The sequence below is a fragment of the Scyliorhinus torazame genome, chromosome 17, assembly GCF_047496885.1.
Source record: "Scyliorhinus torazame isolate Kashiwa2021f chromosome 17, sScyTor2.1, whole genome shotgun sequence".
NCBI classification, from domain to species: domain Eukaryota; kingdom Metazoa; phylum Chordata; class Chondrichthyes; order Carcharhiniformes; family Scyliorhinidae; genus Scyliorhinus; species Scyliorhinus torazame.
Window position 1 is genome coordinate 185,744,795 of NC_092723.1, and position 19,606 is coordinate 185,764,400.

The 19,606-nt window shown below is 55.4% G+C and overlaps 1 protein-coding gene across 1 annotated transcript in view; it reads left to right on the top strand.

Annotated features, from left to right (window-relative positions):
• The first annotated feature begins 4,810 nt into the window (after positions 1–4,810).
• nomo (nodal modulator) overlaps positions 4,811–19,606 on the top strand; it is a 75,598-nt gene continuing 60,802 nt past the window's right edge. The window contains exons 1-8 of the mRNA XM_072481855.1: positions 4,811–4,992; positions 9,224–9,313; positions 9,775–9,820; positions 15,868–15,968; positions 16,469–16,572; positions 16,665–16,737; positions 17,680–17,832; positions 18,142–18,279. Of these exons, the coding sequence (XP_072337956.1) occupies positions 4,825–4,992; positions 9,224–9,313; positions 9,775–9,820; positions 15,868–15,968; positions 16,469–16,572; positions 16,665–16,737; positions 17,680–17,832; positions 18,142–18,279 (873 nt within the window). The 5' untranslated portion in view covers positions 4,811–4,824. The remainder of the gene's footprint in view (positions 4,993–9,223; positions 9,314–9,774; positions 9,821–15,867; positions 15,969–16,468; positions 16,573–16,664; positions 16,738–17,679; positions 17,833–18,141; positions 18,280–19,606) is intronic.

Consider the following 19,606-nt stretch of genomic DNA (forward strand, 5'->3'; position numbering starts at 1 on the left):
GCAAGGAATGGTGGATGGCACAGTGGTTTGCACGACTGCCTCACGGCTCCAGGGTCCCAGGTTCAATTCCAGCCTCTTGTGACTGTGTGGAGTTTGCACGTTCTCCCCGTGCCTACGTTGGTTTTCTCCGGGTGCTCCAGTTTCCTCCGACAGTCCAAAGATCCCCCTAATTCCAATAAGGGGGGGAAGGATATGAAACATGTGTTTTATCTGGCTTGCCATGCAAGTCAGGGCATTGTGGGATGGCAGGATCCATGTTTTCTCATTAGTTTGACTAACAGCAATAAAGGACCGTTGTAATGTTCACCACCTTTATGTCTACTTGGGTGCTGATTGGTCAAAAACAGAACAGACTCTTCATTGCCTGACTGGATGAATTTCTGACAGTAAATTGAATCGGATTTTACTCTACTTCCATCATATAACCAGGAAAGTGGCAAAACAGAGTCATGAGAATGGCTTCAGGGATCAGGAACTTGGCTTTAGGGATCAGGAACTTCAGTTATGTAGATAGATTGGAGAGGTTAGGACTGATTGATTGGAGCGGTTAGGACTGATTGATTGGAGAGGTTAGGACTGATTGATTGGAGCGGTTAGGACCGATTGATTGGAGAGGTTAGGACTGATTGATTGGAGAGGTTAGGACTGATTGATTGGAGAGGTTAGGACTGATTGGAAAGGTTAGGACTGATTGATTGGAGAGGTTAGGACCGATTGATTGGAGAGGTTAGGACTGATTGATTGGAGCGGTTAGGACTGATTGATTGGAGCGGTTAGGACTGATTGATTGGAGAGGTTAGGACCGATTGATTGGAGCGGTTAGGACTGATTGATTGGAGAGGTTAGGACTGATTGATTGGAGCGGTTAGGACCGATTGATTGGAGAGGTTAGGACTGATTGATTGGAGAGGTTAGGACTGATTGATTGGAGAGGTTAGGACTGATTGGAAAGGTTAGGACTGATTGATTGGAGAGGTTAGGACTGATTGATTGGAGAGGTTAGGACCGATTGATTGGAGAGGTTAGGACTGATTGATTGGAGCGGTTAGGACTGATTGATTGGAGAGGTTAGGACTGATTGATTGGAGCGGTTAGGACTGATTGATTGGAGAGGTTAGGACTGATTGATTGGAGAGGTTAGGACTGATTGATTGGAGAGGTTAGGACTGATTGATTGGAGAGGTTAGGACTGATTGATTGGAGAGGTTAGGACTGATTGGAAAGGTTAGGACTGATTGATTGGAGAGTTTAGGACAGATTGATTGGAGAGGTTAGGACTGATTGATTGGAGAGGTTAGGACTGATTGAATGGAAAGGCTAGGACTGATTGATTGGAGAGATTAGGACTGATTGATTGGAGAGGTTAGGACTGATTGATTGGAGAGATTAGGACTGATTCCCTTGGAGAAGAGCAGGTTGAGAGGAAATTTGGTAGAAGTATTCAAAACCCAGGGCGACCAGCTCTTGGGTGGGAAGTAAAATGGGGGACAGTTTACCGCGGGGTCACCATAGGGGTGTGGGTGGAAGGGGCTGATGGGGCCATGGGATTGGGGGTGGGTTTACGCTGCTGATGGGACTGTTGGATTGGGGAGGGATGGGTATGTTTTTTTTTCCCTTCATTCATGGGATGTGAGCATCGCTGGGCCAGCATTTGTTGCCCATCCCTGAGGGCAATTAAGAGACAACCACATTGCTGTGGGTCTGGAGTCACATGTCGGCCAGACCAGGTAAGGACGGCAGAATTCCTTCCCTGAAGGATATTAGTGAACCAGATGGGTTTTTACAACAATCGATCATGGTTTCATGATTACCACTAGACTTTTAATTCCAGATTTGTATTGAAATCTGGGGCAGCATGATAGCATTGTGGATAGCACAATTGCTTCACAGCTCCAGGGTCCCAGGTTCGGTTCCGGCTTGGGTCACTGTCTGTGCGGAGTCTGCACATCCTCCCCGTGTGTGCGTGGGTTTCCTCCGGGTGCTCTGGTTTCCTCCCACAGTCCAATGATATGGTGGACTGGCCATGATAAATTGCCCTTAGTGTCCAAAATTGCCCTTAGTTGTTGGGTGGGGTTGCTGGGTTATGGGGATAGGGTGGAGGTGTTGACCGTGGGTAGGGTGCTCTTTTCCAAGAGCCGGTGCGGACTCGATGGGCCGAATGGCCTCCTTCTGCACTATGATATGAATATAAATTCTATGATAATCTATGAAATTGCACTTCACCATCTGCTCTGGTGGGATTCGAACCTGGGCCCCCAGAGCATTACTCTGGGCCTCTGGGTTACTCGTCCAGCGACAATGCCACTGTGGTTGCAAGCCTGGATTTGGGCTCGAGACTGCTCAGCCGCTGGACCTGATTTCGGAATCAACTGCTGTCGCCAGCTGGGATCCCACCCCCCTCCTGGAGGCCTGCTCGACACACTTGATCCAAAACACCCTCCTGCCAAAGCCAACCAGTTCTGTGAGAAGACTGCTGGGCAGTGCTCCCTTATGGCCCTCGTGTTGGCTCAGGTCTGTGGATTCACAGCGGTGCAGTGCGCATGCGCAGATGCAAAAGGTGCAGATGCAAGGGAATCCAGGACAAACGGCGTGCCGGGAAACTCCGAGCCGGGATATGGAGCAAGGAACCAAATTACCGGGACTATTCTGGAAAATATGTATCTATTTTTTTTGTTAGCTTTTATTGGTAGAGGGATTGAGTTTCGGAGCCATGAGGTCATGTTGCAGCTGTACAAAACTCCGGTGCGGCCGCATTTGGAGTATTGCGTACAGTTCTGGTCACCGCATTATAGGAAGGATGTGGAAGCATTGGAAAGGGTGCAGCGGAGATTTACCAGAATGTTGCCTGGTATGGAGGGAAGATCTTATGAGGAAAGGCTGAGGGACTTGAGGCGGTTTTCATTAGAGAGAAGAAGGTTAAGAGGTGACTTAATTGAGGCATACAAGATGATCAGAGGATTAGATAGGGTGGACAGTGAGAGCCTTTTTCCTCGGATGGTGATGTCTAGCACGAGGGGACATAGCTTTAAATTGAGGGGAGATAGATATAAGACAGATGTCAGAGGTAGGTTCTTTACTCAGAGAGTAGTAAGGGTGTGGAATGCCCTGCCTGCAACAGTAGTGGACTCGCCAACACTAAGTGCATTCAAATGGTCATTGGATAGACATATGGACGATAAGGGAATAGTGTAGATGGGCTTTAGAGTGGTTTCACAGGTCAGCGCAACATCGAGGGCCGAAGGGCCTGTACTGCGCTGTAATGTTCTTTGTTCTAATATGAAGTTAAGGGAAACTTGTTCCCACTGGCGGAAGGCTCAAGAAGAAGAGGGAACAGATTTAAGTTAAATGGCAAAAGAACCAATGGAGACTTGGGGAGAAACATTTTCACCTGCAAGTGGTTACACGATGGGCCGAATGGCTTATAATGTAATTTGTTTTTTCTCCTGGGTTGCTGGCTGCCCTGTCGAGGTGATTAAAGGGGAGGTGCTGGGGTAGTGGTATTGTCACCGGACGAGTAATCCAGAGATCCAGGGTAATGCAGGAACTTCGAATCCTGCCAGGGCATTTTTTGGAACAGGAATTCAATAAAAATCTGGCATTAAAAGTCCAATGATGACCTTGAAATCATTATCGATAGTCGTATCTGAGGTGTTGGGTGCTCTGAGGTACAGACGAACCAACACGGTTGCAATTGATACAATGCAGTTTTATTCCATCTATTTATACATCAGACTTGGTACTCAGCACATTGTGACTGTGTGAGTGTCTTGCTAATGAGGTCCTGGCCCTGTGCTGACTCCAGATGGACTGCTCAGGAAGTGTCGTGTTTCTTGTCTTGTACTGTGTCTGCTCTTGTCTGTGATTGGCTGTCATGTTATGTGTGCTAATTGGTCCGTCGGTCTGTCTATCATTATGTATGTGTTATGATGTATGTTTGAATATCATGACAGTATCCATCTGGTTCGCTAATGTCCTTTAGGGAAGGAAATCTGCCGTTCTTACCCGGCCTGGCCTACATGTGACTCCAGACCCACAGCAATGTGGTTGTCTCTTAAATGTCCTCAGGGATGGGCGACGGGCAACAAGTCCTGGCACAGCCAGCGACATCCATGGACGAATAATGAAAATCATATACTTCAATTATCTAGAATCCGAGCACAGTTACAGCAGGGAGGAAGGCCATTCCGCCCATTGTGTCTGTACCGGTTCTCCAAAGGCGGAGTTCTCCTCCAGCCATTCCCCTGCCTTTTCCCAGCAGCTCTGCATTTTTTATTCCAGCCAATGATCCCAGTTTCTGACGATCTCACACAATAATTCTGACAGGCTCCAGGGCAGCCCAGGAGGGGTTGGTAACCCTCTGGCTGGGCGCAGCCTGTTGTGAATGCTCACCGCCGGGCGCCAGGTGGCAGTGTTGGGGGAATGAGAGAGCGAGAGGGAGGAGGGAGGGGGGTGAGCATGCGCGAGTGTTGCCGGCAGAGGGTGCGGACAGCGCGTGCGTGGTGGTGGTTCTGGCCGCCGGCAGTGAGGGCTGCGGACAGCGCGTGCGTGGTGGTGGTTCCGGCCGCCGGCAGTGAGGGCCGCGGACAGCGCGTGCGCGGGATGCCGGGCGCCGGCAGTGAGGGCCGCAGACAGCGCGTGCGCAGGATGCCGGGCGCCGGCAGTGAGGGCCGCGGACAGCGCGTGCGCGCGATACCGGGCGCCGGCAGTGAGGGCCGCGGACAGCGCGTGCGCGGGATGCCGGGCGCCGGCAGTGAGGGCCGCGGACAGCGCGTGCGCGGGATGCCGGGCGCCGGCAGTGAGGGCCGCGGACAGCGCGTGCGCAGGATGCCGGGCGCCGGCAGTGAGGGCGCCGCTGGGATGGAAGGCCGCAGGCGGCGGGCTTTGCTTGTTCTGCTGGCGCTGCTGAGCTGCCGGGTGGAGGCCGAGGACATCGTGGTCGGGTGCGGGGGCTTCGTGAAGTCGGACGTGGAGATTAATTATTCGTTGATCGAGGTGAGCCCGGGCCCCAGGGCCTCTCTGCATTTGTATAGCGCCAGGGCCTGCCCCCCCCACTGCCCCCTCTCCCCCCACTGCCCCCTCGCCCCCCACTGCCCCCTCGCCCCCCCACTGCCCCCTCTCCCCCCACTGCCCCCTCTCCCCCCACTGCCCCCTCGCCCCACCCACTGCCCCCTCGCCCCCCCCACTGCCCCCTCGCCCCCCCCCCACTGCCCCCTCGCCCCCCCCCCACTGCCCCCTCGCCCCCCCCCCCACTGCCCCCTCGCCCCCCCCCCCACTGCCCCCTCGCCCCACCCACTGCCCCCTCGCCCCCCCCCACTGCCCCCTCGCCCCACCCACTGCCCCCTCTCCCCCCACTGCCCCCTCGCCCCACCCACTGCCCCCTCTCCCCCCACTGCCCCCTCGCCCCCCCACTGCCCCCTCGCCCCCCCACTGCCCCCTCGCCCCCCCACTGCCCCCTCGCCCCCCCCCACTGCCCCCTCGCCCCCCCCCCACTGCCCCCTCGCCCCCCCCACTGCCCCCTCGCCCCCCCCACTGCCCCCTCGCCCCCCCACTGCCCCCTCGCCCCCCACTGCCCCCTCGCCCCCCACTGCCCCCTCGCCCCCCCACTGCCCCCTCGCCCCACCCACTGCCCCCTCGCCCCACCCACTGCCCCCTCGCCCCACCCACTGCCCCCTCGCCCCACCCACTGCCCCCCTCGCCCCCCCCCACTGCCCCCCTCGCCCCCCCACTGCCCCCTCGCCCCCCCCACTGCCCCCCTCGCCCCCCCACAGCCCCCTCGCTCCCCCACTGCCCCCCTCGCCCCCACCACCGCCCCCTCGCCCCCCCCACTGCCCCCTCGCCCCCCCCCCACTGCCCCCTCGCCCCCCCACTGCCCCCTCGCCCCCCCACTGCCCCCTCGCCCCCCCCACTGCCCCCTCGCCCCCCCCCACTGCCCCCTCGCCCCCCCACTGCCCCCTCGCCCCCCCACTGCCCCCTCGCCCCCCCACTGCCCCCTCGCCCCCCCCCCCCCCACTGCCCCCTCGCCCCCCCCACTGCCCCCTCGCCCCCCCCACTGCCCCCTCGCCCCCCCACTGCCCCCTCGGCCCCCCCACTGCCCCCTCGGCCCCCCCACTGCCCCCACTGCCCCCTCGCCCCCCCCACTGCCCCCTCGCCCCCCCCACTGCCCCCTCGCCCCCCCCACTGCCCCCTCGCCCCCCCCCACTGCCCCCTCGCCCCCCCACTGCCCCCTCGCCCCCCCACTGCCCCCTCGCCCCCCCACTGCCCCCTCGCCCCCCCACTGCCCCCTCGCCCCCCCACTGCCCCCTCGCCCCCCCACCGCCCCCTCGCCCCCCCCACCGCCCCCTCGCCCCCCACCACCGCCCCCTCGCCCCCCACCACCGCCCCCTCGCCCCCCCACCACCGCCCCCTCGCCCCCCCCCACCACCGCCCCCTCGCCCCCCCCACCACCGCCCCCTCGCCCCCCCCACCACCGCCCCCTCGCCCCCCCCACCACCGCCCCCTCGCCCCCCCCACCACCGCCCTTCGCCCCCCCCACCATCGCCCCCCCCACCACCGCCCCCCTCGCCCCCCCACCACCGCCCCCTCGCCCCCCCCACCACCGCCCCCCTCGCCCCCCCCCCACCACCGCCCCCTCGCCCCCCCCACCACCGCCCCCTCGCCCCCCCCACCACCGCCCCCTCGCCCCCCCCACCATCGCCCCCTCGCCCCCCCCACCACCGCCCCCTCGCCCCCCCCCACCACCGCCCCCTCGCGCCTCCCCACCACCGCCCCCTCGCGCCCCCCCCACCACCGCCCCCTCGCGCCACCCCCACCACCGCCCCCTCGCGCCCCCCCCACCACCGCCCCCTCGCGCCCCCCCCACCACCGCCCCCTCGCGCCCCCCCCACCACCGCCCCCTCGCGCCCCCCCACCACCGCCCCCTCGCGCCCCCCCACCACCGCCCCCTCGCTTTCCCCACCACCGCCCCCTCGCGCCCCCCCCACCACCGCCCCCTCGCGCCCCCCCCCACCACCGCCCCCTCGCGCCCCACCCACCACCGCCCCCTCGCGCCCCCCCCACCACCGCCCCCTCGCGCCCCCCCCACCACCGCCCCCTCGCGCCCCCCCCCACCACCGCCCCCTCGCGCCCCCCCCACCACCGCCCCCTCGCGCCCCCCCCACCACCGCCCCCTCGCGCCCCCCCACCACCGCCCCCTCGCCCCCCCCACCACCGCCCCCTCGCCCCCCCCCACCACCGCCCCCTCGCGCCCCCCCCCACCACCGCCCCCTCGCGCCCCCCCACCACCGCCCCCTCGCGCCCCCCCCACCACCGCCCCCTCGCGCCCCCCCACCACCGCCCCCTCGCGCCCCCCCACCACCGCCCCCCTCGCGCCCCCCCCACCACCGCCCCCTCGCGCCCCCCCCACCACCGCCCCCCTCGCGCCCCCCCCACCACCGCCCCCTCGCGCCCCCCCCACCACCGCCCCCTCGCGCCCCCCCCACCACCGCCCCCTCGCGCCACCCCCACCACCGCCCCCTCGCGCCCCCCCCACCACCGCCCCCTCGCGCCCCCCCCACCACCGCCCCCTCGCGCCCCCCCCACCACCGCCCCCTCGTGCCCCCCCACCACCGCCCCCTCGCGCCCCCCCCACCACCGCCCCCTCGCGCCCCCCCCACCACCGCCCCCTCGCGCCCCCCCCCAGCACCGCCCCCTCGCGCCCCCCCACCACCGCCCCCTCGCGCCCCCCCCACCACCGCCCCCTCGCCCCCCCCACCACCGCCCTCTCGCCCCCCCCAACCACCGCCCCCTCGCCTCCCCCCCCCCCACTGCCCTCTTCTCCTCTCCCCCCCCCCCCCCCCCCCACTGACCCCTTCCCCACCCACTGCCACCTCCCCCCCCCCCCCCAAGAATTTGGACATTCTGAATTCTCCCTCTGTGTACCCGAACAGGTGCCGAAGTGTGGTGACTAGGGGATTTTCACAGTAACTTCATTGCAGTGTTAATTAATGTAAGCCTACTTGTGTCACTAATAAAGATGATTATTATTATCTGGAAAATTGTGTGCAGTTTTAGTCTCCTTACCCAAGGACGGATATACTGGCCATAGAGGGAGTTCAGCAAATGTTCATCCCTGTGTACGGCGGGATTGTGTGGTGAGGAGAGATCGAGGATTCTAGCCCTGTATTCTCTGGAGTTTAGAATAATGAGAGGAGACCTCACAGAAGTGTACAAAATTCTTACAGAGCTCAGCACAGTACATTCAAGAAGGATATTTCCCCTGGTTTGGGAGGGGGGGGAGGGGTGTGGTCGAGAACTGGGGGCACAGTCTCAGAATAAGGGGCAGTCCATTTCGGACTGAGTTTCTTCACTCAGGATTGTGAATCTTTGGAATTCTCTCCCTCAGAGGGCTGTGCAGCCCAGACACTCGAGTATGTTCAGTGACGGAGATTGACATATTATTAGATATGAAAGGAATGAAAGGCTATGGGATAGTGCAGGAGAATGGTGTTCAAGTGGAAGATTGACCATGATCTAATTCAATGACGGAGTAGGCTCGAGGATCTAAATGGCCTACTCCCAGTTCCTGTGTTCCTGAGATGCAATGCCTGCCACTGAGCATGGTGTTGACCAATGCTTCGCATAACGTCCCATTCCTTGTATACCAAATCTTTCTTTTAGGTTTGTTTTGTACCTATTCAGAAGTTTTTAGTGCTTGTACTTGGATCTCGAAATCTCTGCTTCTCCATGGCCCCAAGCTACTTGCCATTTAGTAACTACTCCGATTTTATCTTGGATCCGGACTGGATGTCCTCACGTTGAAATCCATCTCCCCCAGTTTTGTCCGCTCGCTCGGTCTATCAACGCCCTTTCTGCTCCCATCTACAGCTCTCAGATTTTTGGTGGTGTTTTGAGGTGTTGGTTTTGGACTTTTCCTGTACAACATGTCCATCTACTAGTGTAAGCACAGTAAAGGAGATGGTCTGGAGATAATTTCATTACTCTGCAGTTCTGTATTAGGCGATATTTGCATCACTTAGTGTTGGGGTTGCTGGGTTGAGGGGATAGGGTGGAGGTGTCGACCTTGGGTAGGGTGCTCTTTCTAAGAGCCGGTGCGGACTCGATGGGCCGAATGGCCTCCTTCACTGTAAATTCTATGATTATCTATGAAAGCAAATGCTGTCTTCTGAACTGAGATTTCAATTCTCTGCTGCATCCGAGGGAAAACTGTTTGTGATTGCTTCCACAGATTAAATTGTACACAAAGCAGGGCACACTGAAATACCAGACCGACTGCGCACCCAACAATGGTTATTTCATGATTCCTCTCTATGATAAGGTAACGAAAATACCAAAAACTACTTCCTAGATTTTTTGATGGCGGTCAAATTGGTGCTCAAAAGATAACCCGGCAGTTCAGGAGAAAACTACTTCTGAACACTCCAGACTATTAATATAATGTTCCAAACTTCTTTAATGACCTCTTCACTTGCCAGAGAGGTGCTGGCTGCAGTCAACCGAACCATGGCAGCAGCATCAGTTTGTGAAACTGGGGTGGCTTAATGCTTTGATAAAAAATAGTCCTATTTCCATTGGAAAGTGTACACTTTCTGCAGATTTAATTCTCTCAATTCATTATATATTCTGGTTTGCAGCATTGTGCTCGCAATGGTAAATAAATCTATATTTTAATAATTCCGTTGGTGAGCAGCGCATGTTGTTGTATATATTTGTACTAAATTCTGATATGTCTATTGTAATTTATAATTGAAGTGTACTCCTTGTTTATTTCCTCTGTAGGGAGATTTCATTTTAAAAATTGAACCTCCTTTAGGGTGGAGCTTTGGTGAGTATTCTTCATTTACCCTGACACAAATGAACGCATTTTTGAAATGGCAACAAAACAGGTAGAGTGGGTTAGGATGGAGGAGGAATCTTGTAAGGGGTCTAGTTTGAGGGCTATGGTGACGGTTGCCAATGGCCCCGAGTAGGTATTCAAGGAGCCCGGTGGTGCAGTCCATGGTGAAGATATGGAATCAGTTGAGGAGGCATTTTAGGGTGGAAGGGATGTCGGTGCTAACTCCGCTGTGCGAGAATCATGGGTTTGAGCTGGGGGGGGGTGGATAGTGTATACAGGAGGTGGAGGCAAGTGGGGCTGGTCAAGGTGAGGGATCTGTATTTGGAGGAAGGGTTCGCCAGTCTGGAAGAGCTAAGGGAGAGGGTAGAGCCGATAGGTAGTGAGTTCAGGTATCTGCAGGTTAGGGACTTTGCACAAAAAGTCTGAAGGGGTTGCCGGGATACACCCTGCTGGAGCGACAGCTGCTTCTGGATGTGGAAGGGGAGGGACGAATTGGGGATATATATAAGTGACTGGGAGAGCAGGGAGGCGAGCGGGTGGTGAAGATCAAGGAGAAATGCGAAGCGGAGTTGAGAGGAGAGATCAATTGGGGTGTATGGAGTGAGATACTGCAAAGGGTAAACGGGATCTCCTCTTGCACAAGGATGAGCCTGATACAGTTTAAGGTGGTGCACAGGGTGCATATGACTCGGGCGAGAATGAGTGGGTCCTTTCAGAGGGTAGCAGATGAGTGTGAGAGGTGTGGGCGGGGGCCAGCGAATCACGCGCACATGTTTTGGGGTTGCGGAAAATTGGGAAGATTCTGGGCAGGAGTGTTCGCGGTCTAAGCCAGGATAGTGGAAGAAGAGGTGGACCCGGACACTTGGTGGCGATATTTGGGGTTTCAGAGAAGCCGGAGCTCATGGAGAGGAAGAAGGCCGATGTCTTGGCCTTCGCCTCTCTGATTGCACGGCGGTGAATTTTGCTGGAGTGGCGGTCGGCATCCCCACCGGAGATAGCGGCTTGGTTGGGTGATCTGTACAACTTCCTGCGATTAGAGAATATAAAGTATGAGTTAACAACAACAAAAAAGAACAAAGAAATGTACAGCACAGGAACAGGCCCTTCGGCCCTCCAAGCCTGCGTGGACCATGCTGCCCGACTAAACTACAATCTTCTACACTTCCTGGGTCCGTATCCCTCTATTCCCATCCTATTCATATATTTGTCAAGATGCCCCTTAAATGTCCCTATCGTCCCTGCTTCCACCACCTCCTCCGGCAGCGAGTTCCAGGCACCCACTGCCCTCTGCGTAAAAAACTTGCCTCGTACATCTACTCTAAACCTTGCCCCTCTCACCTTAAACCTATGCCCCCTAGTAATTGACCCCTCTACCCTGGGGAAAAGCCTCTGACTATCCACTCTGTCTATGCCCCTCATAATTTTGTAGACCTCTATCAGGTCTCCCCTCAACCTCCTTCGTTCCAGTGAGAGCAAACCGAGTTTATTCAACCGCTCCTCATAGCTAATGCCCTCCATACCAGGCAACATTCTGGTAAATCTCTTCTGCACCCTCTCTAAAGCCTCCACATCCTTCTGGTAGTGTGGCGACCAGAATTGAACACTATACTCCAAGTGTGGCCTAACTAAGGTTCTATACAGCTGCAACTTGACTTGCCAATTCTTATACTCAATGGCCCGACCATTGAAGGCAAGCATGCCGTATGCCTTCTTGACTACTTTCTCCACCTGTGTTGCCCCTTTCAACTGTATATTCCCTACCTGCATTAGACCTTCCAAAATGCATTACCTCACATTTGTCCGGATTAAACTCCATCTGCCATCTCTCCGCCCAAGTCTCCAGACAATCTAAATCCTGCTGTATCCTCTGACAGTCCTCATCGCTATCCGCAATTCCACCAACCTTTGTGACGTCTGCAAACTTACCAATCCACCAGTTACATTTTCCTCCAAATCATTTATATTAAGGGGCTCGTCAGGGGGGTTTGAGGAAAGGTGGGGGATGTTTGTGACCGTGTTTAAGGGGCTGTTTGTCGTGGGGGGGAGGGAGGTGATAAAAGGGAAAAATCTGTACGGACTGTATAGTTGATTGTAGGGAAGTATGTTTCCCGCAGTTGCCGACGCTCCGCACACGCGCAGTTGCCGACGTTCCGCACACGCGCAGTTGCCGACGTTCCGCACGCGCAGTTGCCGATGTTCCGCACACGCGCAGTTGCCGACGTTCCGCACGCGCAGTTGCCGACGCTCCGCACTCCGCAGTTGCCGACGCTCCGCACGCCGCAGTTGCCGACGCTCCGCTCAGACGCAGTTGCCGACGCTCCGCACGCGCAGTTGCCGACGCTCCGCACACGCGCAGTTGCCGACGCTCCGCACACGCGCAGTTGCCGACGTTCCGCACGCGCGCAGTTGCCGACGTTCCGCACGCGCGCAGTTGCCGACGTTCCGCACACGCGCAGTTGCCGACGTTCCGCACACGCGCAGTTGCCGACGTTCCGCACACGCGCAGTTGCCGTCGTTCCGCACGCGCAGTTGCCGACGCTCCGCACTCCGCAGTTGCCGACGCTCCGCACTCCGCTGTTGCCGGCGCTCCGCACTCCGCTGTTGCCGACGCTCCGCACTCCGCAGTTACCGACGTTCCGCACATGCGCAGTTGCCGACGCTCCGCTCTCCGCAGTTGCCGACGCACCGCTCTCCGCAGTTGCCGACGTTCCCCACACGCGCAGATGCCGACGTTCCGCACGCGCAGTTGCCGACGTTCCGCACACGCGCAGTTGCCGACGTTCCGCTCTCCGCAGTTGCCGACGTTCCGCTCTCCGCAGTTGCCGACGTTCTGCACACGCGCAGTTGTCGACTTTCCGCTCTCCGCAGTTGCCGACGTTCTGCACACGCGCAGTTGCCGACGTTCCGCTCTCCGCAGTTGCCGACGTTCCGCACACGCGCAGTTGCCGACGTTCCGCTCTCCGCAGTTGCCGACGCTCCGCACACGCGCAGTTGCCTACTTTCCGCTCTCCGCAGTTGCCTACTTTCCGCTCTCCGCAGTTGCCGACTTTCCGCTCTCCGCAGTTGCCGACTTTCCGCTCTCCGCAGTTGCCGACGTTCCGCTCTCCGCAGTTGCCGACGTTCCGCTCTCCGCAGTTGCCGACGTTCCGCACGCGCAGTTGCCGACGCTCCGCTCTCCGCAGTTGCCGACGTTCCGCACGCGCAGTTGCCGACGCTCCGCTCCCGGCAGTTGCCGACGTTCCGCACACGCGCAGTTGCCGACGTTCCGCTCTCCGCAGTTGCCGACGTTCCGCATGCGCAGTTGCTGACGTTCCGCTCTCCGCAGTTGCCGACGCTCCGCTCTCCGCAGTTGCCGACGTTCCGCACACGCGCAGTTGCCGACGTTCCGCTCTCCGCAGTTGCCGACGTTCCGCACGCGCAGTTGCCGACGCTCCGCTCTCCGCAGTTGCCGACGTTCCGCACGCGCAGTTGCCGACGCTCCGCTCCCGGCAGTTGCCGACGTTCCGCACACGCGCAGTTGCCGACGTTCCGCTCTCCGCAGTTGCCGACGTTCCGCATGCGCAGTTGCCGACGTTCCGCTCTCCGCAGTTGCCGACGCTCCGCTCTCCGCAGTTGCCGACGTTCCGCACACGCGCAGTTGCCGACGTTCCGCTCTCCGCAGTTGCCGACGTTCCGCACGCGCAGTTGCCGACGTTCCGCTCTCCGCAGTTGCCGACGTTCCGCTCTCCGCAGTTGCCGACGTTCCGCACACGCAGTTGCCGACGTTCCGCACACGCGCAGTTGCCGACGCTCCGCACACGCGCAGTTGCCGACGTTCCGCTCTCCGCAGTTGCCGACGTTCCGCACACGCAGTTGCCGACGTTCCGCACACGCGCAGTTGCCGACGTTCCGCACACGTGCAGTTGCCGACGCTCCGCTCTCCGCAGTTGCCGACGTTCCGCACGCGCAGTTGCCGACGTTCCGCACACGTGCAGTTGCCGACGTTCCGCTCTCCGCAGTTGCCGACGTTCCGCACACGCGCAGTTGCTGACGCTCCGCTCTCCGCAGTTGCCGACGCTCCGCTCTCCGCAGTTGCCGACGCTCCGCTCTCCGCAATTGCTGACGTTCCGCACGCGCAGTTGCCGACGTTCCGCACACGTGCAGTTGCCGACGCTCCGCTCTCCGCAGTTGCCGACGTTCCGCACACGTGCAGTTGCCGACGTTCCGCTCTCCGCAGTTGCCGACGTTCCGCACACGCGCAGTTGCTGACGCTCCGCTCTCCGCAGTTGCCGACGCTCCGCTCTCCGCAGTTGCCGACGCTCCGCACTTGCCGACGCTCCGCACACGCGCAGTTCCCACCTGCGCAGTATATTCCGAAATCCGATACACACTCGGCCCCAAGCACTACGGATACGGGATGCTCAACCTATTGTGGTAATACTAACATTTTAGATATGGACCATTGCAGAATGATGTCTGGAATTGATTTTCCTGATGCACATTATTTTCAATTATAATCGTACAATCAACAATATTTGTTTTGAAATTAACCCTGATTGTGGATGAGTGACAGACCTGTGTATGGATCTTTTTGGGTATCTTGTCAGTAGCCATCTCATTCTGTTTGCGACTGGCTCCTTCAGAGGGCCAGCACAGACGCGACAGGCCGAATGTCCTCGTGTTGAAACCATTCTGTGGATCTGTAATAGACCGGAAGATGTTATTTTATAACTAACCATTGAATTGGTTCCATGAATTCCCCACTGTTATAGGACCCAACTAATGAATTTAAATAAGTTTGATATATGACGACCAAATGCTGAGCATCCAAACTTTCTAACATATGCCAACCATCATTTTAAATTTTTTTTATTGAATCCTCTGTGAGTCTGTTCTGGAGACTAAAACTTGAAAATGAAATGAAAATCGCTTATTGTCACAAGTAGGCTTCAATGAAGTTACTGTGAAAAGCCCCTAGTCAATGAAGTTACTGTGAAAAGCCCCTAGTCGCCACACTTCGGCACCTGTTCGGGTACACAGAGGGAGAATTCAGAATGTCCAAATTCTGGGGGGGGAGGCAGCGGGTGGGGAAGGGGGCAGTGGGGGGGGAGAAGGGGGCAGTGAGGGGGGGGGCGAGGGGGCGGTGGGGGGGGGGGGCGGAAAATCCCCTAGTCACCACATTCCGGCGCCTGTTCGGGGAGGCTGTTACGGGAATTGAACCGTGCTGCTAGCCTGCCTTGGTCTGCTAGTGTGCTAAACAGCCCCTAAACTTACCAGCATGTTTAAAAGAAAAACAGTTCCCTCACTAAATAGAATCATAGAATTTACAGTGTAGAAGGGAGGCCAATCGGTCCATCGAGTCTGCACTGGCCCTTGGAAAGAGCACCCTACCCAAGCCCACACCGCCATCCTATCCCCGTAACCCTACCTCACCTTTTTTCGACACTAAGGGCAATTTAGCAGTCAATCCACCTAACCGTTGGACTGTGGGAAGAAACCGGAGCACCCAGAGGAAACTCAGGCACACACGGGGAGAACGTGCCGATTTCACACAGACAGTGGCCCAAGCCGGGAATCGAACTTGGGACCCTGGAGCTGTGAAGCAACTGTGCTAACCACTGTGCTGCCGTGCTGCCCTTACATTTAGAGTGCCCAATTCATTTTTCTAATTAAGGGGCAAATTAGCGTGGCCAATCCACCTACCCTGCACCTCTTTTGGTTTGTGGGGGTGAAACCGACGCAAACACGAGGAGCATGTGCAAACTCCACATGGACAGTGACCCAGAGCCGGGATCGAACCTGGGACCTCGACGCCGCGAGGCAGCAGTGCTAACCACTGCGCCACCGTGCTGCCCAGATCTGTAAGTGAATTTACAGTAATTAGCCTTTGTCGCCGTAAAGGGACATTGCTGCATTCAACCAGCAGAACAAGGCATTGCACATACCCTAGTGTAACATTCCTGTCCGTATAAAATAATATCTCACCTGGCTTTGAGCAAAGCCACAAGAGATCTAGCGTTTTATAAATATTCACAGCAGTTTTTCTCCATTATCAGAGCCTACAAACGTGGATCTTCATGTCGATGGAATTAATGACATTTGCACCAAAGGCGAGGACATCAATTTTGTGTTCACCGGCTTTTCGGTCTCTGGAAAGGTAAGAGTGAATCTTTGAATTACTGAAGAAAAGTACAGCCGCTGAACCTAGTCCGGCACCATCGCCACTGTAGAACGATTTTGGTGGCATATTATAATAATAAGAATAATTGCGCACCGTGAAGTTACTGCGAAAAACCCCTAGTCGCCACATCCCGGCGCCTGTTCGGGGAGGCTGGTACGGGAATTGAACCCGCGCTGCTGGCATTGTTCTACATTGCAAGCCAGCTATTTAGCCCACTGTGCTAAACCAGCCCCCATATTGGAAATGATCTTTCCTAATATATTTGGCGGAGTCTGCCATTGGCATTTACGGTCTGGCAGAGGAACCACGTGCTTGTTTATGAAACAATGCGATGACTAATTCTACCTTCAAGCTGTCATTTTGCTGGTGAAACAAAGTATTTCTTATTGATTATTTTTTGTTCCATATAGTGCAGTTGCCAGTCCAAAAACCAAATTTTACCTCATTTTGGAATATTGTGACTTTTGTTTTACCAGGTGCTAAGCAAAGGTCAAACTTTAGGACCCGCCGGTGTCCATGTTAACTTGAGAAAGGTCGGAAGGGATGTCGATCAGACTTCGTTGACTCAAACTGGAGGAAAGTATGTACTTGTTTAATCGCGGTTTCAACATGGTGAAGAAGAGGAGCTCGCTTGATTTTGGAAAGGAATTTCATTTTTCTTTCTTTTGACAGATATGTATTTACGAAAGTGCTGCCTGGTGACTATGAAATCTTTGCATCTCACCCCACATGGACCCTGCAGAAAGTAGGTTTGCTTATAATCATTGGTTAATAACTGCTACAGTCGGATATTCTCAAAGTGAATACATTTTGGTGAGCATTTCTGCGTGGCCATCCACGCAGGGCTCAGATGGTGTGGCTGTTGTGCAAAGGCCGAGGGGTTTCTGTGGACCTGTGGGTTACCTCAATGAAACATAGCCGTGCTATATGGTGGCACAGCCTTTAGCACTGCTGCCTCACAGCACCAGGGACCCGGGTTCAGTTCCATCCTTGGGTCACTGTCTGTGTGGAGTTTGCATGTTCTCCCCGTGTGTGCGTGGGTTTCCTCCGGGTGCTCCGGTTTCCTCCCACAGTCCAAAGATGTGCAGGTTAGGTGGTTTGGCCATGATAAATTGCCCTTAGTGTCCAAATTAGGTGCTGGTTAGGTGGGGTTATGGGGACTGGGTGGGAGAGTGGGCTTAGGTAGTGTGCTCATTCAGAGGATCAGTGCAGACACAGTGGGCTGAATGGCCTCCTGCACTGTAGGAATTCTATGGTTCTATATCATTCACCAACACACGTCATCACACCAGTGATGCTGGACCCATTGCCTATTAGTTTCAAATGCTGCATCAAGCCATCAATCTCACTGCAATCATTTGGGAAAGAATGATTACCAAGGGGCATTAATAATGCAGCAATCTAATCTTGAGGCTGGACTGATGGGGATGACCCCCCCCCCCCCCCCCCGAGTGTTACACATGTTCTTCATATCCTAACCCAGCTCCTCAAGTAGATTATTGGTCTCTATTAATGACTGTGTATTTGTCACTCTTCTATATCGTATGATGAAAGTGCCTTGTACTCTTTTATGGGAGCTACTGTATTGGAAGTTGAATTTAATTTGCTGGAATTTTAGGTGAAGTCTGATGATTTTTTAACTGCAGTGTATGTCTTGAATTGTAAAACATATTTTTTGGTTCTTTAGGCATCTACTTCAGTACAGGTGATAAATTCTAATGCAAACACAGTTGATTCTCTTGTGGTTGCTGGATATGAGGTGTTGGGCTCTGTGCGAAGTGATGGAGAACCAATGAAAGGCGTCGTGTTCCTGCTATTCTCCCCATCGGTCGCAAAACAGGTGAGTGAATTGCCTGATTTTTATGTTATGGTTCAATTAGTAGCAATGCAGGGGCCTTTGTAACATTTTAAGCGGAATTATTTTCCATTTGAATTTAATAATTTAAAGGCATTTGTAATTGACCTTTTAAAAAATGGATCCTTTTCATTTTTCTTTTGCAACACTTTTGGGGAGGCTAAACGAGAAGCCGTGGTCTTGTGGGGAAGATGGCAATGATGGCTGATTCCCTTGAAAGCCTCTAAATGCTGTTATTTTTCATCCTACAAAGTAATCGCTTCTGACAATTAATGTTCCCTTTCGTACTGGTAGGATATCTCTGGATGTAATTCATCTCCAGTTGAAGGATTTCAAACAGCAGATGAAGCCTCATCTTTCCTGTGCAGTGTTTTGTCAGGAGAAGATGGAGCATTCGTTTTTCCGTCCCTCCCCAGTGGAGAATATACGGTGGTGAGTAAGTGATGGCTAATTCTGCTTGCATTAGAGAGGGCTGAGTTGTCACATCTTGGTTGTCTGTACGCAAGCTGCGTTGTTGCAAATACACGGATGCAGCGGGAGATTGAAAAAGCAATCCTTCCTGAATGTTTCTTTATGCACAGATGTGGGACGGAGATGGGAGTGCAGGTGCTTGGGTTAGTAGAGGTTGAAGCCCGACCTAATTGTCCTGCAGTAAGACCGTTCTGCACCGTCAAGATCATTCTGATGGGACCAGCACAGGTATGATGGGCCGAATGGATTCCTGTACTGTATGGTTCTACATTTTTAAATGTGAAGAATGTGACATTGAACATCGCTGAAAAGTGACATCTTGCCGAAGTTTTTTACCTCGCACTCAGGGCGAACACAAGAATTCCAAATTTCAAGTGATTGCAACAATCTATACCACAGAAGAAAAGGATGCTGATTGGCAGTATTACGATCCCAGTTGACATTATAAGTGGACGGGAAGATCCCAGAATGGAACCCTGGCTCAAAAGACTAACTTTTTAAAAACAAAGTGGAGGAGCAGAGTCACGGGACCGCTAATTAGTTTAAACAACAAGAAAAAACATTTATTAAACAGGGGGAAAAAATGGATTATTATACAATATTTCCCCTTAGATTAAAAGTTACACACAGGTTTTAGGATTGACATGGATTGCTAAATACATCTTAAACCAGAGGTTTTCAAAGCGCGAGTCGCGATCCATAATCAGTTGCGGTGTTCCCGATTGCTGGAGAAGTATGCAATGGCTGCTACCAGCATTTTTATTGAGAATGGCTGCCTTTTAAATGAGAGGAAACGAGGCTGTGTGCAGTCTACCGGCCAGACGCAGCAGCAGTGAGCGAGTCCCGTGCTCTGCATGTACATTTGATGTCAAGCATCCTTCATGTATGTGCTCTTGGTGCCAAATCACAGAGGAGAGTTTCTTCCGTTTTCTAGTTGCTGGCAAGCAAGGCAAGTGGACTGTGGAGATGGAGGGTTTTCTTACAAATAAGAGCCAGCCAGAGACACACACATTACCTACTGGACAGGATCTAAGTCCAGGGCAAGACAAGAGCAGTACAGAGCACCGGGGCCTCTGGTTAACAGCCTACAAAGAACAAACTTAACTCGGGAACAAAGCAGTCTAAAGATGATTTATTGGGGTATAGTTTTGCCAATTGTTTGTCAAATAAGGATGCAAAGCCAATGTGTGTTATAGGCAGGGAAGTATTGGCAAATAAGAGAAGTTTCAGATTTTGAAAGAGAAGTGGTGGGTAAAAAATTCCTTTTGAGGTTGAGACACCAGAGTCA